This window comes from Rhinolophus sinicus, linkage group LG17, assembly GCF_036562045.2.
Source record: "Rhinolophus sinicus isolate RSC01 linkage group LG17, ASM3656204v1, whole genome shotgun sequence".
Classification (NCBI taxonomy): domain Eukaryota; kingdom Metazoa; phylum Chordata; class Mammalia; order Chiroptera; family Rhinolophidae; genus Rhinolophus; species Rhinolophus sinicus.
Window position 1 is genome coordinate 12,704,302 of NC_133766.1, and position 20,475 is coordinate 12,724,776.

General features: G+C 40.0%; 1 protein-coding gene across 2 annotated transcripts in view; it reads right to left on the reverse strand.

The window, feature by feature from the left end:
- COLGALT2 (collagen beta(1-O)galactosyltransferase 2) overlaps window positions 1-20,475 on the reverse strand; it is an 87,800-nt gene that overhangs the window by 27,405 nt on the left and 39,920 nt on the right. For both annotated transcript variants that reach the window (XM_019739235.2, XM_019739073.2), the window contains exons 2-5: window positions 12,672-12,782; window positions 9,518-9,635; window positions 7,647-7,781; window positions 4,807-5,011 (exon numbers count right to left, since the gene is read on the reverse strand). In XM_019739235.2, coding sequence (XP_019594794.2) covers window positions 4,807-5,011; window positions 7,647-7,781; window positions 9,518-9,635; window positions 12,672-12,685 — 472 coding nt within the window. In that variant the 5' untranslated portion in view covers window positions 12,686-12,782. The remainder of the gene's footprint in view (window positions 1-4,806; window positions 5,012-7,646; window positions 7,782-9,517; window positions 9,636-12,671; window positions 12,783-20,475) is intronic.

The following is a 20,475-nucleotide window of genomic DNA, read 5'->3' on the forward strand; positions in this document are numbered from 1 at the left end:
CATTCCAGAAAACAGACTAGAACACTGTAATCCACCTGCAGGAAATAACGAGAAAACGAGGAATAAAATGCATATTTGATATGAAAGCAAACAGGAAAATCCTGTAAGGCTGACAGATTAATGAAGTTAAATCTAAGCATACATAGAAAAAAAAAAACAAGGAAATTAAAAATTCTCCATGACTCTCCTTGGTTTTGTTTCTCCTCTTAGCAGGCATGGATTTGGAGCCAACCAATGGACATGTAACGTCTATAATAGATTCATAGAGGGACAAAAGAAAGTCTGCATTTCAAGTCCTGTTAAGAAACTGCCAGAAATATTCCACAGTCCTCTTTTATATTCAACACTGGTCTTCACAGTCCCAGCTGCCTAACTCCAAGAGTTATACAGCATCTGTGTTCAACCAGGTAGCTAAAAATATAGGAATCAAGATGGTCTCATATAGATCCAGGAACTGACAGTCCTGACTAATGAAAAGATTTGCTTAGTTAAAAGGATGAGTCTGCCAAGCTCTGGTCTATGTGTCCAAACTTCTGATTTGTTAATTGCTATAATCATCTACGCTTTCCAGAGAGAATTATCTGCATAGGGCTTTCTCTGTTTTGTGCAGATGAAACTTCCTCCAGTTAGCTGTATCACCTGCCAAATCAGGTGAAGCTGTCTCGTGGCATTAACAGAGAAGAACAGGAGAAGAAAAGAGCTTTTATCCTCCCCTTTGCTGAATCTGGCTTGAATTAGGGCTTGTCCACCAAGCACTGTCACTTCTCTTGCCTTCACCAAGCAAACTCATTAGCTCTGCTGTTTGCCCACATGAGTGCTTGTGGGGCACTTCAAACCAAACTGTACCCTCTTGCAAAGTCATGATGAATTCAGGAAGTAGAAGGAAAATGATTTCATATTTAGATTGCCTCTCTACCCTAATTAGGTCAATCCTTTTACCACTCAACTTTTCCAAAGCTTCAGTAAGAAGGGGAGACGAGACCTAGCCAAGCAGTCCATCAAGTGTGAGGGGACAAGGGAGGCATTTTCAGACATGCAAGATCATAAATATTTACTTTTTATCACACACTTTCTCAGCAAGGTTACCAGATGCTGTGGAAGAAGAAGGAGAAGGAAGGGAGAGGACAAGAGGAAGATTATAAGCGACAAGGAAGACCTGGGACATAGTAAAGAGAAGAGTCAATGCAGAAGAGAAGAGAAGGGGGTCCCCGGTTGAGAGCTGTGGCACCACACAGATGAGAGTATATTAGAGACTCCAGAAGAGACATCTTCACAAACACAAAAGGAACACCTGATAAATCTGACCATTCCATGAGAAGTTTTAGACAATTAGGTATCAGTTTTGGATTGTATTAGTAATAATAAAACTAAGCCAAAAAAAAAAAAAAAAGGAGGCAATTCTTAAGTTAGATAAGAAAGGCAAACTAACCATGGCCTATAAATGACACAGCTCAGAATTAGGTTCACATGATTATAACAACCAACTGACTATTGCGCTATCTTAATTACCACATAACTATATCGAGAGGACAGGGTGATGGAAGAAGGTGTTTGCATGGAGCGGGCAAAGGAAGGACAGCGAGCTAGCTCCTGGTCTTCTATAGTGGAGTCAATAGATTATTCCTAAAGTAAAACCAAAAAGCAAGAAGCAGCAATATGAGTATGTTATTTAGAAACATGGGTGTAAATATTATACTTGTATCATCATCTGGAAGTTAAAAGTGTTTGACTTCCAGAAGAGGAAACTGCCAGCTGCCTCATGGTTCAGTGCCTGGGACGAGTTGGGTGAGGCAGGGTCTCAGTGAGTCAGCACGGTGCTGCAGCGGAGCTCACAGGCCAATCAGATTCAGATTTGGCCTGAGAGGGCGGGCCCAACACAGTAAAGATGGCGTCTGCCTGCGGGCTGCATGGAAGCAGGGCTCCACACAGGTAAAATGGGCACCATCCCGCCAGTCCTTGCCTGAAGTTACACAACTTAGTCTCTCCCAAGTCTTTGACGCCTCCTGAGTCACCATCCTTCCGCCAGAGCCCAGGGTGAGTACCTGCGCGGGGCCTTTAAAAGGACATCTGGGTTTCCCACAGCCTTCCGTGGTACCTGGGCAGTCGGAATCCCCACTGATTTTCACAGCCAGAAGTTGTGGGGGCTCTTCTTCCTGGCGCCAGTACTCTGGGCTAGGGAGTCTGGTGTGTGGGCAGGGGTCCCTCTCTCCTTCGTGGGGAACCTCTGTAGCTAAGACATCTCTCCCGATTTTCAACCGCCACATGGGGGTTTGGGGCCGGCCCCACTTCGTGTCTCTGCCTCTCCTACCAGTCTCCATGTGGCTTCTTTATATCCTTAATTATAACACTCTGTTCAGCTAGACTCAAATGGGTCTCCAGGTTGATTGTTCTGTAATTTAGTTGCAATTTTGCTGTGTTCATGGGGTGAGGCCAGCACAGAGTTTATCTATGCTGCCATCTTGGATATCATAGGTGTTTGTTGACTTATTGATTATAACCATTCTAACAGGTGTAAAGTGATATCTCATTGTGGTTTTAATTTGCACTTCTCTGATTATTAGTGTCATTGAGCATCTTTTCATATGTCTATTGGCCATCTCTATGTCTTCTTGGTGGAGAAATGTCTATTCAGGTCCTCTGCTCATTTTTTAAATTGGATTGTTTGGTTATTTTTGCTGTTGAGTTGTATGAGTTCTTTATAAATTTTGGATATTAGGAGAGCTTTTTTTTACTCCTCCAAATGACAATCATTCTTTCCTGTTTTGACTCCTGACCTATTCACAGTTTGTACCAACGATGTAACCCTCAGCTTTCACTATTTCAGAGCTATTAGTTATGTTTCCACATGTAAAGGTTTTATCTCCTCAAATACAGAGCCTAACACAATGCTAGGCACAAAAGTCATGCCTAGGGCACTGATTCTCTCACTTTCCTTTTCTACCTCTCTTTTCCCCAACTGAATCACCAAACAGCTTTGGGCCTTAGCATCTGCTTTCTGTGTTCGGGGAGGAGCTATGAGAAGTCTGACCAATAAAGAATGAAGGCTGAGTGAACAGGCCAAGCAAAGGGCAGAGCTGAAACTTTCCTACCTAGCCTGTGTCACTCATCCAGCCCTAAATCTAGTTCTTGGTTTAAAAGAATTTATCATAATAATTTAGTGCATGAGTCACAATAATGCCTTGTTTGGCTATAAAGGGGGACTCTGTTAAGCAAGCATCATGACTGTATGTTAATAGTTCACTTTCTTGGAACATCCTCACTTCAAGCTCTGAAGCACAGGGACTGGCACAACTCAAAGAAATGAGAAGGTCCTGAGTCTGCTTCCCATCCTGGAGAGGTCAGAGTAAATCACAGACCAAGGTGAAAGAAGCAGTTTCCATTAACATCGACACAAGAACCTTCTTGAAAACTTCCAATCCACATGAGACTAAGAAGCTTGCTCTTGCCCTGACACAGGCCTAAAAAATGCCTACACCTTGCCAAAGGGTCTAAATGGCCCTAGCAGTTAAGAGGAAAAATCAGCCTTCTTTCCACATTTCCACTAAACAGTCTCACTCCTACCAAGTCCATCACAGATGAGTGGGACACCTGTGGGTTTAAGGATGGTCTGATGAGTTGCAGCTTGAATTGGCATTAGCATTCTCACCTGCCGACAACCTGCTTCAGCTACCTGGGCTGTCTGCATGACCACATCCACCCTAACTAATTTAGATGAGCACAATGAGTTTATTCACCATCTGCCTGGTTCCCAAACTCACTTTGGCTAGTGATTAAGTGTCATATTTCTGGCTCATTGATAATGGGACCTGATTTCTGGCAGGAGGGTCTGAACGATCCGGAGAATAAACCTTTGCTTTAGGAATGTCATGTATCTTCCTGTTGAACTGCTTTAGTGAATTACGTCCTCCCTGACTGCACGTGCAGGTGACACATGAGAAATGACTTACCTTCCTACTGACTTATCTTCTTCAAAAAGCCTACAGACTCCACTGGAAACTTAAGTCTGGTCTTTGCTTCCAGACTGAGGACTGTGGCATACATTGCTGGTTGCCTCCCCAAATCTGCCCTCTCCTTCTCCTAGAGTGAGAGAATTGGGGCTCTATACTTCATAAAGACAACATTCTGAGCCTTCCTTATAGCTAGATGTCATTTTGTGACTAAGTCTGGCTAATAGGATATGCATAGAAGTGACATGTTCAACTTCTGGATTGTACCCGTCAAGGTCGGGTGAAGGACAGTGCCCTCTCCTCTCTGATTGTCACCAGTTGGCTAGAATGTATCCATACTAATGAGACATCTTGGATCATATAATTAATGACCATACCTCATGGAGCATGGAAAAGCAATAGAGAAGGAGCTTGGGTCTCTGAAAACATTGTGGAACAGACTTTTTTGAGAAGAAATAAACTTCCATTTTTTTAAGTATGGGGTCTTTGCCAGTGCTGTTTGGGTCTCTGTTACCGTTTTCTAATTCATAAAGGGACTCCTATAATGGACACAGCGATGCAGTAGCACCACAGAGAACCCATCACTTGTCCATGGCTCCCACTACCACCACCATGCCCACATGGCTCAGAAAAAAGACTGGATTCCTGGGTAGAGGCCATGGGTGCTTTCAGGGACAGCAACGCAGAGGGTGCTGGTGCGGTTACTGCAGACAATTAATTCATTGCCTCTAACACTACCTGAAGAGGTAACCCACTTCCACACATAGCAGTGCTTTTAAGAAGATGCACAAAACAAAGGAGCTGGTTATTGGCAGTGTTTCCACGGGGGCAGGCCGACCGGATATAAACCAAACCGTACCCGCTTGCCTGCTGGAGAAGGCGAAGACGATGATGTCATCAAAGGTCCAGGTGTAGTCCTGGTGCGGGGGATAGAACACCAGCTTGTCAGAGGCTTCCTTCCTGAGGTCAATCAGGAACGTGGAGTGGACCATGGGCACAGGAAAGCAGCCCATCCTCTTCCATTCTCTAATCTGAATGTAGTCCGGCGTCCGTTTGTAGAAGCCCTGCAAAGAGCAAATAAGTGAGCTTTGTTCTCTGATCTGAGCCCTTCATCTCTGGCAGTCGTCTGTTAGCTGATTCCTTCTAAGTCATCGCCAGTTAACTCAAAGTCCTTAAGCAAAGTCACCTTCACGCTTCTTCTTTTGGCCTAAGAATTTCCAATTGAGCTCAAGAATTGCGATTTCCATATAAAACAATACTAAAAAGGTGGTGTCAGAAATGTTTTTGCTTTCGGCATATCTCTTGATTTAAGAATGTCTTAAAAGTATATTTTGTGTCGACTTATGATTGAACATGACGTGTGAGCATGAAGCAGTGGTAAAGCAGAGCAATGAAGAGCACAATTCCTGATGTCTGCCTGCCCGAGTTCAAATCCCACTTCAGCTACTACTGTCTGTAGGTATTGGTCATGCTATTCAACCTAGTTCCTCATGTTTGTAAAACAGGAATGATGGAGTTGTCTGTAAAAAAAACATGGGTTCTCGTAACACTTCCACTTAGGCATATTCTTCCAAGGGATAAAGAAAACACTGGTTCTTTAAAGAACTGCCTAAGAATGCATGTCAAATATAAAGTTCTAGACAACGTAGGAACAGTCCTCTCAGAGTGAGAAGCTTGGATCATTCCTGACGATGATGAATCACTGAGTATCCTGGGAAGAAAGAAAGAGTTCACACACCTCCTGCAGACAGGCAGAGGAGATACTTGGGTCTTTTTTTCCACATAAATTGAACGTTGTAGGTAGTAATTCTTGTTCACTGGCTCGCCAGCAACGCCAGGGCCGGTTGTTTTGGATGTGTTTAAAGGCTCTGGAAACCAGGGCCTGCCTTAAGCTTATGAAGTCACTGGCTGTCCTAGCAGAAGCCAGCCCTGGGGATGGCAGCCGGCCAAAAACAGAGGGAGACAAATTAGAATTGCCCTAAATTGCTCAGATTTTTACTTTTACTGGGCAAAATAAGTGTGTACATTTCTCCTGTTTGTTTTTAATGATGAAGGCAAATAAGGCGATTATAATAGAGCCCTGGAGGCTGTAGTCACTTCTTGCTGGGGTCAGTGCGCAACTCATTAAAAACACCCCTCGAGTGATTCTGCCACATGAAACACTGCAGATTATTAACTGAGAGTATATGAATTCAGACGAACCTAATATAATCTTTCTCACCAAGAACTGAATGACTTGTATAATATGAACTTAATGCTTTCCTAAAAGAGATGTGGATAATAACATGCATTTCAAACCTCTTGGAACTGTGGGAAATAATTGTAATAAAAGAGGGATGTCTCACCCAGTAGTGTGCTAGAGCCACTGAGTGTTAAGTTTTCAGGAATTTTACAAGCCAGTTGATATGCTGGTAGCTGTAAAAATGAAAATCAAGTGTATCCTCACCATTCTAACAGCACCACAGATGTTAGCTTTGCATGTTTTTAATAATTATCTCATCACGTGGCTATACTGCAATGTACTCAATCTTTCCCCTTAGCTCAAACAACATTTAAGTTGTTTGTATGGTAAGTGTACTCACACCATGGAAATTGGAAAATTTTCAAATTTATAAATCAGGATTATTTTCCCCCCACAGAGAACCAGTTATTAAACACTTATCAGCACTGGCCTCATTCCTCATCCCAAACCAAACCAAATATAAAAGAAGGACTCAAAATTTTGGGCCATTTGGGTACAAGACCACATTCAGCATACAGTTTTTCCCCCTAAGCACATCTTTATCCTACATTGATATATACTACGACAATCAGTTTAATTTATCTCTCTAATCCATTAACTAAAGAATAAAAAATGGAACCAGCCGTAAGCATTCACCTTAAGAGAGCTCTAGACTTTGAAGATTTTACAATGGGAAAGACAGATGATGGAAATAAAAAGTTCTGCTTTTAACTTGAATTTTGTGAAAACAAGCTACCATAGCAGTTCTAATTATCAGATCTCTTTGGAAATAAATTTGGAAACATATTATCAAAGGTCATCAAAATATTTATACTCTGACTCAGTCATTCTACTTCGCTCCCCCAAGGAAATAATATTAAATACAGAAAGAATTATATTAATCGCAATGGCCATTATCATAGTTACAAGTTGCAAACAACTTAAATGTTTTTAAAGAGAAAGGTTAAGTAAATTACATTATAGACACTTGATGATATAGTTATTTAAAAAAACACAAATTGATTTAGAGGGATAGGGATTAACATGTTTTTTGTTTTTTACTTTTTTCCATTTCCCTACTTTTCTATAGAGTTCTTATGTTTGCTTTAATATAAAAACATATATATATATATATATATATATATATATATATATATTTTTTATTTTTTATTTTTTATTTTTTTTAAAAATCTCTGAATCAGGGAGAAAAAAAGTACAAGTCCCAGCAAGCTTTATTGGTTAATTTAAAGCTTCTAATGTTAAGCTCATTAGCATATTTCCCTCATAGTTCATTAATACAGATGCTGTCACTGGGTTGTGGCATTGGACCTGGATTTACCTCCTTTCCTGAAAATGCTTGCTCTAAAATGACATGCATGTTTCAAGGGAGGAAATGAGAAAAAGGTTAATAGGGCTACTGTTGACAGCTGGCTGTCTTGTTATAACTCATAGCCTTACGTCATTAGCCAAAGACTTGCCTGAGGTGTGATTCCGCACCAAAAATTAGAGTACAGGCCCCGAGACTCCAGCATGGGGGCCACAATGGTTTTGTTTTCTGCCATCATTAGATTGAGGGTCTGTGGATTAGTCAGGAAGTTGTCAACATCTATGAACTAGGGGAAAAAAAAAGGATAAAGTCAGGTGGAAAGGTACTTTTCCGTAATGGGTTCAAGAATCTCCCAACACTTCTGAACGATCAGGGGAGCTTGTTCACGAGATAGGGAACCAGCTAGCTCTGTTCTCATTATGGAAACCCAGTGTAGCTGATGGTTTTCCTTCAGACAAACTACCCTTAGTGTAACTCACACATATTCAGCTCTGCAAAAGGCACCAAGCAATGAATCGGGGTTACCACCCTGAGCACACACTCAGTCAGGACTCAACCTACAAGATAGTAACAGCTCCCATGCCCTGTAAAGGTCATTCAGAAACACTTACGGAGTGCCCACTATAGGTACAAATGGACAGACCTATTTAGGTTGTCTGTAGTAATGCCAACATGGTCCAAACCAGACCTGTCGACGCTATTTTAATGTTACAAGTAGTATTTTTGTTTAAAGTCCGTTATACCAACCCATGCTGACCAATGAAGCTATGTCCCATTCTTAGCAGAAATCCGTGTTAACATGGATTCATTTACAGGGACAGCCTAACAAGAGATTCTATCTTACAAAATAACCAATCACATTGAACTGTCCACCTAAAAATGATTAAAATGGTAAATTTTATGTATATTCTACCACACACAAAATAATCAATAATCAGAAGCTTTCGTTCTTATGATAGTCAATCTGTTTACCAAAAATTTTGCAGTTCAGCATTCATACACTCCAGTGACACTGAAACAGCTATACAACGTTAAATATTGTATCTTCAGTACAATTTGAAAACTTCTATGAAATTATTTGTATTGAGAGTGTGTGTGATAAATCGTTGGGCTGATTTTTGTTGTAATTGAGGGCCTAGCGATGGACACAAGTCCATAAATACTACCGTTAGGAATCAGTCCAGTGACAGTGAGCAGATGTCAGTATGTTTCATGAAACAATATTGTCTTTATTGGTGTTATTCCTCATATTATACTGGAAACGTATGCGAAAAGAAATCAATGAATTTTGAGGGTCACAGATGAAGATCTCAGTTCCCACAACCTTGTGGGCAAATATGTCGCTGTCAACATTCAAAAAAAGGGAAATGGGGACTGTAGCTACTTAAGAAGCTGTCCTTTACAGTCAAGATGGGTTCATGGAGGACAGGATGGAATACAATGTTGATTCCTAGTCAAGTCCAGCACTTTCTGGACCGCCCTCAAAGTTCTAAGGAAAGTGATAAAACCTCTTCATGGAGAGAAAGTCTCCATGAGAGCCTAGCATCATGGGGACCAACCGGGAAGCCTAGCAAGAGATGCCACTCCCCAAAACACTTAGGAGCAAAATGGGAGTGGAGTTTCAGAGCTGCTAATTTGAATCTCGTTTTACATAATTAATTTCTCATCTCTCCAAAAGTCTAAAAAGTTAGTAAGACGCTATTTTGCTGTACGTAGCATTCCCCGTGAACTACAATGCAAAGATTCAGAGTTTTTTATGCCTGTTATATGAAAGAGTTTGAAGCATTCAGGAGCTTATTCACTTACTTACTGAAAATGCATGTCAGAAGTGGGTCTGAGATGAAATCCAAGTATCCCAATACTAAGTTCCCCAAATTTTCCCTTGTGCTTTTATTAAAAAGTAGGGAAGGTGGTGCCTCAATAAAAGATTGTTTTGATTGATCCCACGGTTCTAGTTTTTGGACAATTAATTTGGATACATTCTAGATAACAAGTGTCAAGAAATCAGACATCTGTTTTTACCAGAATGTAGTCTGACCATTTTTCCCTCGCAGTTCGAAGGGCTGCCTGTCGTAGTTTCATCACATGGGAAAACCGGGAGGCAGGCCAGTGCTTTGGTCCAATTTCATCAGGATAAGACCTAAAATTAATAATAATAATAATAATAATAACATAATTACTGAGTGCTTACATATTCAGGCACTATGTACTAACTCATCCAGTGACCCTAGGAAGTACTTCCCAGTGACCCTAGGAAGTAGATACTATTAATGTTAGTATCATCCTCCTATTACAGAAAAGAAAACTGGTACAAGGAGAGATGAAGGAACTTGCTGTTTATCATACACAAGAATCTTCATATGAAATCTTCCAGTGGCTTCTAAATGGAGCCCATTGTGTCCCTACAAGGTTAAGTGCAGTCATCCCTCAGTCTCCATGGGGGGGGGGGGGTTGGTTCCAGAAACCCAAATACGCAGATGCTCAAGTCTCTTATATAACATGTCTTAGTATTTGTATACTATAACCTACATACATCCTCCGTATTCTTTAAATCATCTCTAGATTACTTATAATACCTAATCTATATGCTATGTAACTAGTTGTTAAACTGCATTGCTTAGGGAGGAATGACAAGGAAAACAAGTGTGTACATGTTCAGTACAGATGCAACCCTCGTAGGCCTAACTATGTAATACACGCCAGCAAAAAGTGACAATCTTTTTTTCCCAAATATTTTCGATCCGCAATTGGTTGAATCTGTGGATATGGAACCCACGGATATGGAGGGCCACCTTTATTACTATTCTCCCCATTTCACAGAGGAGGAAATTGGTGTAGAGCAATTTAAGTCGTTTGCTTAATGTTACTTAGTAAGGCTCTGCACCCAGGCATGGCCCCAAAGCTCACGTTCCTTAGACACGTTTTTATCCATTTTGCCATCAGATAAATTTGGAAAATTTCCAGCATAAAAATAGGAGTTTCCCAAGTTCCCTAAAGGATTCCACAGAACCCAACACACTGACGGCTCCCGGGTGAAGTGAGGTGACAGAGCAGATGTATGATGTCGTTGGTGTCTCTGTCAGCATCCACAGAAAAGCCAGGCCAGGACTGCTGCACGGCCACGTAGGCAAGCGGTTGGGGACCCTCGAGGACCCGTCTGAAAGCACCTAACTAGCACAGACATTCACGCTGTCACAGTGGCCCCAAACGGGCCACACTTCAAGTTCTTGTACCTGCACTGGCAACACCTGTGCCTCAGTGAATAAAAACCCACACAAAAAAATGAGGCTGTAACTACACAAATAAAATGAATAAAACCATGTACTACACAGGAATTCGCTGGGATGTCTCCCCCAATTATTGCTCCAATGAAAATCAGTACAATTCCTGTTTTTCTGAATAGATTTGCCCCAAAAAAGCCTTCCCTAGTATTTCTTATAGGGACTTTGGCATATTTAGTCAAAATCTGGCTACAGAGAAAATTACCAGAATGCAAGTGAGGTACATAAACTCTTTCTGGGCTATTCTAATTAGGCCAAATTCCATTATATATATATTAAAAAAAACCTGTAACTAATATGACCCAACACATTTAATAAAACAAAGAAATACTAAAAACGTTAGTTTTATCACCATAAAATAAAACAAAATCATTTTTAAGCTAAAAACACTGCAAAAGAGTGTGCAAAATTTTTTATAGTGTTTAAATGTTGTTGTTAATTTTTGCTCAATATATAGATCACACACTGGGATTTGATATATATATACATATACATATACATATATAATAAAAGCATATACAGAGAGACTAAGAATCACACACTGGGACTTGAGATTACACACACACACACACACACACACACACACACACACACCCCACACATTATATACAGAGAGACTAGAACAAAAATTTGTTCTAGAATGGTATTTATTATTATAAAAAAAATTGGCTTTCAATAAATGACTTATCCTGAGGCAACTCAATTCATTCTACTTGTACAATTCCTTAAGTTGGATTTGTAACAGCTTTAGAAACATTTACAATAGTAAGTTTTGCATACATTTATTCATATTCTCATTCACTCATTTGTGCCTCCAACAAGTATTAATTTCATGCCTACCAAAAACATAGCGTTAGAGAAAATGTAACTTGTATATATTAGCGCCTGCCAAAGAACTAAAAAATTAGAAAAAAAATGCATGAATTATATAGTTAATGTTAGTTAAGTGTATTATTGTGTCAAAAAGGATGATATAGAAAACAAGCCACACAAGTGTTGAGAGACAGGTAGATCTTTGTAACTGGAATGACTTGCAGCAGCTTTCTGTAGCAGGTGGGGTTTGGGATAAAAACTGGTTACAAAGAAGGAAAGGTTTCCCAGGAGAGCAAAACTGCATGAGCAACAACTTGGGCTTGAAAATAAAGAAACTTTCTGAATAAAGCAGGTTTTCCTTTGGGAAGAAGTAGGAAATAGGGGTGCATAGGTATGGGTGCTAATTTTAAGGAAACTTTAAAAAATGTAAGTCTAGGGTATTTGAACTTTGTTCTGTAGGTACTAGATAGCCCCTGGAGTCCTTTTAACAGAAAAATTAAACCATGTTATTGGTATTTTAGATAGATTGATTTGACAGGATGGTACGTAGGATGACGTGAAGATGGAAACAACTAAGAAATTGCTATGGTTGAGATTGGAAATAACCTAAGTGTCTGTTGGTAGGAGATTACTTAAAGAATTATGAGACATCCATACAATGGGTGCTCTGCCGTCATTAAAATCATGAAGAAGCTCCTTAACCATTGCTGGGGAAAGATTATGAAGCTATAAGTGAAAAAGCAAGGTGTATGTAAAAAGTAGGTAAACTTTTCACTATGATCCCTCAGGTATAAAAGCTTTATACTTAAAATATGAAGAGATAGTATCACTTTTAAAACATATACCTCTGCGATAATTTACTTGTGAACTGATGAGAACACAAACTTGGCTGGTACCTGCTATGGGGGTAAAAAGGAAGAGAGAAATACGGAGTGCGGTCAAAGGAAGAAACTTATACTAGATGCCCAGATGAAAGACAAGGTAAGGTCACATACGCCTCAACGACTGACAGCCTCATGGCTGCCCATGGTTAAGGGAGGAAGGGAAATGATGAGTTCACAGAATGTGCCCTTGCTACTCACTCAGGTTCCTCCATGGGCCTCCACTCCACATAGTGATAGAGTCTCTGTACGTTTTTCAACCACTCCCTGAGGATTTCTGTTGTATTATCCACATTGTGATCAGTGGCTGCCCTGCGTGGGAGAAAGCACAGTAGAGTTCAGTGATGTCATTCCAAGGAAGAGGGGGCAAAACAAGAGACCCCAAATTAACAGAAAGGAGAATGGCCAATCCTGGAAATTATACATATGAAAAGGATTCATATACAGAGGGTGCCAAAAAACTGTATACACATTTTAAGAAAGGAAAAAGCTGTATTAAAATTGTAATATTGAAAATACACCAATAACAAAAGATGAATATAGGTCATGTGTCTATATGAAAAATGATAAAAAAAAAACATTAAGCATGACGAAGAGGGACTATATAATGATTCATGGTCCAAACTGGACAATGAATTTCTAAAGTGAGAGATACTGCTTAAAATATCTCTGTGTCATTAAATCCTTAAACAGGGCTAAGCCACTATCAATAAGTAGTCGTACTAAAACAGCATAAGCATAAAATGAATTAAACTAGAGTAAGTTAATTAATCTTCTTGGAAATTTTCTTGTTTGTGTTAGTTTTTAGTTATCCAAGATGTAAACTCTGCCTTTTTACCAACAACTCCCTTCGATTTAAGCAGTAATTCAGTCGCACTTTCATTTCAAGTCCATTCGCAGTCAAAACAAAATTTGTAGTCAGTGCTGCTTTAGTCCCATGCACTGGAGGGGAAAGCCACAATAACAGTGCCCAGTATAAAACTCAAAACCTAAGGTGTCTTCACAGGTCTATTTTGGATTAACTTCATCATCACTTACACGAAAGAGGGTCCTTTCAAAAGCCTTCAAATAATGTATACAAAACGTGTTTCTGTTCCACCTTGAAAGTAGATCAAACTGATCCACTTAGAAAGGAACTTAATTCACTTATTAAAACAAAAATATTTTCAAGTCATATCGCAAAGCAAGCTCATGCTGTGTACAAGATACATATCTAAAATAAAGTAATTGAGAACAGTTAAAACCAAAGAGTCATACCTGTCAACTAGAAAAAAAAGGGAAAGCAGGGGTTGTAATCTTGATATCAAATAAGGTAGAATTCGGGCCAAAAATATTAAGCACGACAAAAAAGGATTCTAATTATAATTGTAAAGGACGTAGTTCACATCAAAGATTTAATAAATGTAAATGTGTACCTTCACATAGTACAGGGGTCAGCAAACATTTTCTTTAAGAGCCAGATAATAAATATTTAGGCTTGTAGGCCATACACTCTCGGTCCCAACTTTTTAACTCTGCCATTGTTGCAGTAGAGCCTTCATAATAATACATAAAGAAATGAGCATTCCTGTTCACCAATAAAGATTTATTTACAAAAGCAGGCAGCCAGTCTGCACGCTGTAGTTTGTCAACCTCTCATATAGCGGAAAGTATAGAAATTGCAAGAAAAAGCAGAACACCAATAATAAGAGACGGGAATATACTACTTTCAGTTGAAGACTGTACAAATGGGAAAAAAGTAACTACATAGACAGGATTTATAGAATACATTAATAGAGATGATATTTTCTTCTCAAGTACACATTTTGAAACATTCACAAAGATTAACCAACAATTACATTACAAAGAAAGCCTCTATAAAATTGAAATAATATTAACAGCATTCTCTGATCACAAAGCAACAAAACTAGAAATTTGTAATAAAATAAAAACAAATACTTCCATCAAATATTCTCTACTAAACAGCTATTGAGTAAAAGAAGAAATACAAACCAATTTCGTAATTGATAACAATGAATAATGAAAACACTACATATCAGAATTTTGAAATACAATTACATTAGTAATCAGAGAAAAATGTAGTTTATGTCCTTAAATTAATAAAAATAAATGAGTTGAATTCCCACTCAAAAAGCTAGAAAAAGAGCAACAAACAAGCATAAAGAAATAAATAATAAAAATAAAGGTAGAAAGTGACAAAGTAGAAAACAATAAAAGAGAACTAATAATCAAATAACATGTTGCTTTTTTGAGAAAAGTAACAAAAGACAACCACTAGTTAATCTAATCAAGACAATACAAATATAAAATATAAGAAAAGACAAGGATAAGGGGATTATGATTGATATGGAAGAGTGTTTTTAATCATAAGAAATTGCTTTGTACAACTCAATGAAAAAAATAAGTTGAAAACTAGATAGAATAGAAGATTTCCTAGGAAGATACACGTTAGCAAAACTGACTCCTCCAGTAGATATATAAAACTTAAACAGAACAATTTCCATGGAAATAAAGAGGGAAACAAACCAAAAAAAACCCCACTACCCCCATATGGTTTTACAAGGGAATTCTACCAGATACTTTAACAGACTAGATATTTCCAATGCTATGTAGACTGCTCTCCAACAAACGGGAAAAAACGAGAAAATTCCAAGTCCTTTTAATGATGCAAATACAATATTGATATCTAAACCTAATGACGATACACACACACACACACACACGCATACACAACTACAGACCATTATTTTTTTTTAATTTATTTTTTAAATTTATTGGGGTGACAATTGTTAGTAAAATTACATAGATTTCAGGTGTATAACTCTGTATTACATCATCTATAAATCCCAGACCATTATTTTTTAATGAATATGCTACAAAAATCCTAAAGTATTGGCAAACAGAATCCAACATCCTATGAAGAAATGGTACATAGCATGGCCTAAATTGTCCAATATAAAGGAAATCCATTAATATAATAAACTATGTTAATAGATCTGAAGAAAAACCATATGATTATCTCTATAAGTGCTAAAAAGGTCTCTAACAAAATTGCACACCTATTCCTGCTTTTTACACTGAATAAAATTAAAACAGGAAGGAAGGAAGGAAGGAAGGAAGGAAGGAAGGAAGGAAGGAAGGAAGGAAGGAAGGAAGGGCTAACAGAAAAGAAAGAGTCATGGGAAGATGGAGGTGTCTGAGATTTTAAAAGGGAGTAAAAATGCCCAGGTTTTATTGGCACTTTAGCAGTTCCTTCGGGGAGGGAAAGCTATGGGTATTATCAGCAGGAGTGGTTCCCCGGGAGCATGGCCTTGCTAAGAGTAAATGAAGAGCTGTGAACAGTGGTCACTTCTTCCATATAAGGCAAGTTCAGTAAATAAGATTTTATTAAGCCCGATCCATAATGGCTTTTGTCCTTTCTACTTGAGTTTTTGGAGGTCACTGCTGCTTCAAAAGTAACAAGTGAAATCTTTAAGAGAGAGAATATTCACGAATGTTCAAGAGAAGAAAAAAAAAGTTAGGCAAAGCACAGGGGAACACCATGACACACAGGGAATAAATTTCTGTCAAACACCAAGTAACTTGAAATTATGTAACTTAAGTCATAAAGTATAGAAAAATGGGATAGAGGTGTCTGTCTAATATTTGAAAATCTTATTTCATAAAATGGATATTTGAACTAAAACTAGTCTGAATAAAAACCAGTGGCCAACTTGATCTACTTCCAAGTCTCTTCTGGAAATCAGATTAGAACCAGCTCTTCCTTTCAGAACAAGGTCTAGGAGGGAGGAAGACCCACAGGCCCACCTGCACATTCCATCACCTGGAGAGGGAGAGAGGGATGGGTGCAGCTGGCAGAGTAGGAATACCAAGTGAGCACTTCGGGATAAAGATGTGGTAATACGAGGAGATGGGAAAGTAGGACAGAAAGCAAAGTGGGAGAGGGCCAGGGGCTCCATCTAGCTTTTGACTGTGCTGAGAAGTACAGCATGTCAGCAAGAATCACATTCACTGTTACACATGGCAAACAAGCCACCGATGTCCACGAAGTAGCCATAAAGGGCATCAAGAGACTCGAACCACTCATCTCAAAGTACGAAGGATGGACAGAGCAACTCCTGAAACGGGGAATCAGCTCTAATGCACATTATTCTTCACTCAAAATATTATGAGTAAGAGTCAGTTAAAATAAAATAACACTGGATCGTGACTCCCATGTTAGCCCAAAGTTATGAGAATTCTATGTTGTTCCCAAATTACTTCTAAACAGTGTCGGGGAATTCTTACGTCATCTACTTCATTTCTTGATTATTGTTTCATTACGCAGGACTGAAATTCTTTTTACCCTCCCTACACATTGATGCATTTCCTCATCATTTGAACAAAGTTGGTCTTATTGTATGAAATTTCTTTGCCTGGTATCCAGGCTAACAAGTCCATACTTTTTAAGTCTCCATTGACAAACATCCTGAGATATTAGCTGCTTAGCGGATGCAAAGATAGATGTGCCTAATTAAAAACAGAAGCATCTATTTTAAATACTCTCCTTACTGAGTTGAAAACGTTTCCTATACAGTTACTTCCCTGAATTGTTAAGCTTTTCAGGCTTCTGAGGAAAAGCAGAAATCCTCCGGCTGTGGTTGGAGGGCCGTCCACACCGGTCTTTGATGTTCAGGGCCAATGTCCTGTGCTGTCCCAGAGGAACCAGCCCACGGAGGAAGGCTTGCAGGCCCCCATCAAGACTCACTGCCCTGCCCCTCCACTCAATGCCCCTGGCGAAGGCAAATCAAGAGAAATCCAGGCAGACACTTCCAAGTGCTGCCTTTTAATTCCTCTGACAAAAATGTGTTTCCGTTTGAATGCATAATCAGGAAAGCACGCAGGCACAGCTCCATTCAGAGTGGAGAGAGAGATAGCACAGGCCCAGATGCAAGCTCCCTGGAGGAAACGGGAGGCTTGAGTTAAGAGTTCTATTTTCAGAGCCCCGGAGAAGAATTCAACAGTGCAGGGCCTGTCCTGCTGGGAGACTCCACAAGCAACTGGACACAAAACACTCTGCGGCTGACATGGATTTTTCCATCAATCCAGGAAGCTGAGGACACAGATGCCTGACCCGTTCAGGAGAAGCCTCGGGCATCTTCCAGCCTGAAAGCTCCTTCCCCTTCCCACGGAAAATGAGCGCTGCCATGAGTCTGCCATCCTTCTCCTAATCAGACCAGGAAAGGCAGCCAGAAAGGGAACAGGCATGGCTAAATGATCCCTTGAAGAAAACAAACGTTGTGAACAGACATCTGGAGAGGTGATCTGCAAGTGATTTACAGTCCTAATCAAACGGGAAAAGCAGTTTGTGAAAGCCCAAGCATGCGCTGGCTGGAAGACCGTGCTCCTGGTCAGTGTTCCCAACCAGAGTGGAGTCACTTAAATCAACAACAACCTCCCTCTCCCCTGGGTCTCTCTGGCTCAGGATAAGACGCCAAGGAGAGCTCAGCTCTTGAGCCACGCCAGTCGTCGCACAGTTAATTTTCTTGGAAGGCCACGTTGGGACAGTGACTTCCTTTTATCTCTAAGGAGCATTGGGAACTGCCAGCTTCTAAGAGGCTTCCCTCCTCCACATCTAGGAGAGCTGTGGCCCTGATACACTGTGGTACTCACGGGTGGTCCCCTCTGTCCATTCGTCTTGCCCGCTTCCTTTGGAGCTAGTAGCTGAAATGGAAAAGCTGATGGGAACAGGTGCGGTCCACTTGGCCTCAGAGGGAAGTCTAGGCCATTTCTCACCCGAATGCTGCCCATCCGCTTTCTCCCTGTTTCTAATTCCTCTTCCTCTTCACTAGCTCTGCATCAGCAAAGGCCCATGGTCTTAGATTCAAAGTCAAATTGGATAAACGGGATTCACAAATATGATCCAGAGCATGTGCAGGGCTCTCCTTGGCTAATGAAGTTCCCAGCTGTCACTGTTGCAGGGAAAAGGGAGCGCCCAAAGAGCAGACCAATGAATCAAAACATGTCTGCAGGATGATATAGTTATACCACTTTGAGTGTGGCAAAAAAAAAAAAAAAAAAAAAAAAAAAAAATTTATTCAGCAATGTCTAAACACATTGACATTTCTCCTTGTTCCAGGTCAGTTTTCATTCCTCAGACTTGGCTCTAAAACTAATGGCCAACTTGAAATAATTAGCACTGACTCATTTATTTTGACAAGACCTACTGAGGTTGTGAGGCCTAAACTCACATTAGTAAGCGTGGGGCCACTGGAGCCACATAAAAATGCAGACCGGGTCTCTCAGCAGGTGGAACACAGATATTGAGGAAAGAATACTCCTGCTCACTTCCATCTGTACTGACCCTCAGGGAATGTTCTCAGCTTCCGTGCCACCCCAGAAAGCCTAGACTTCTGACACAACAGGACTGCAATCATTGGGGCAGGATAAACGTAACACTGTGCAATGGTTGATCTTTGCTCCCTCAGAACCTTCAAAATACATCCCCCAGAGGCTCAAGGGAAGAGGGATGGAATGGACAACAAAGTTAGTCACTACCTGGACGATTCACACCATGACTAGTGAGTTGGCAAAAGTGAGTTTTCCAACTTGAGACTTCAAAGACTGAACAGCCCTCTTAACTCCCTCTTGTGTTCACCCAGTGAAGGAAGGCTCACTGATGTAGAAAATAAAGCGTTCCACCTTACAATGAATTTCCACTTTTGGAAGCAACTGGTAAAATTCATTTTCAAGAAAGGTCATGTCACCACGTCCCACCACTTCTATTCCTGTTCCCAGGGAAAGCCTCACCAGCAGCTGTTTCTGCCAACAGGAAGAGATATGCTTGGCCACTTGGCAAAATACGATGATGGATTCCTGCTTCTTGGCTACAGTGTAGAGTTGTTTAAAATCTAGAATCCATCTGCTGGATGGAAAATAGATGTGGATATGGTTAAGGATACAGAGATGGGGGGAGCCTAGAGATTTCTCCCAACAAAAGCTTTTTCCTAAGTCCTACCAAGTCCTTGAGTAGCAATTCTTCCTACTGAATGAAGAAATTGGGAAAATCCCTTTTCATGAAACCCTCCTCACCAATGAAATAAATATTTATACTCCCTCAACATCTCTCTTCAGTCTGTCCCACTTAATTCCAAAAACAATCACAGGTATTACACACCTGAAGACCAGGTAAGAGCGATGTAACAAGAAATGTTTGATTCTGGAAATGCAATCAACCAATGAATTAATTTCATTCCTTAAAGGGGTGGAAAGAGGAATGGTAAAATACGCCGACTGACCTTTTCACAGTATAAAACGAAGATAAACTTAAACATAGACTCATGTCTTTTCTTGATATTTTTGATTCTAAGCTATAGTTTTCCTCTCTTGGGATTAAGATCTCCTCACCCATATGTCATGCACTATCCCATTTTGAGCCGTATGATTTGCTAAGTTAGGCGTTATTTGCATCTCCCTATGTAATAGAAGAGAAGGCTGAGGATGAGAGGTCATGACTTGGCTAGTCATGCAGAAAGAGCTTGGACTCTTCCGTTAGGCCATCTGATGCCCCATCCCAGCCCCATCTCAAACCGCCCCCACTACACTCCCCCACAGAGAGCAAATGCGCACCTGTCAGATTGGGAGGAATTCTCTGCCTTGTCAAGGTCAGCAATCAACATGACCAATATGAAAATCTCAGAACGAAAGGATGGAAATGTCCCAGTGGGAATAAAACAAGAAAAAATGGGAAGATTCATCCATTCCCTATAAGCTTTGTGGAGGTTCAATTCAGTATTATTTTCCTTGCAGTCAAAATCCTTGGAATTTTGTGAAAATATCAGTGCCAGTGTCAGAGATAAGTATCTCATTTATTTAAGTACTCTTTTTCCTGTTTTTCTCCTCTTTTGTCCTCTGTTTATTCTTCTCGCCACTCTTTTTCACCCACTCTTCATTTCCCACTTCTCTTCCTTGATGGATTTTGAAATTTTACTAAGTTCCATATTTTGTGGATGTGACCCAAAGAAGA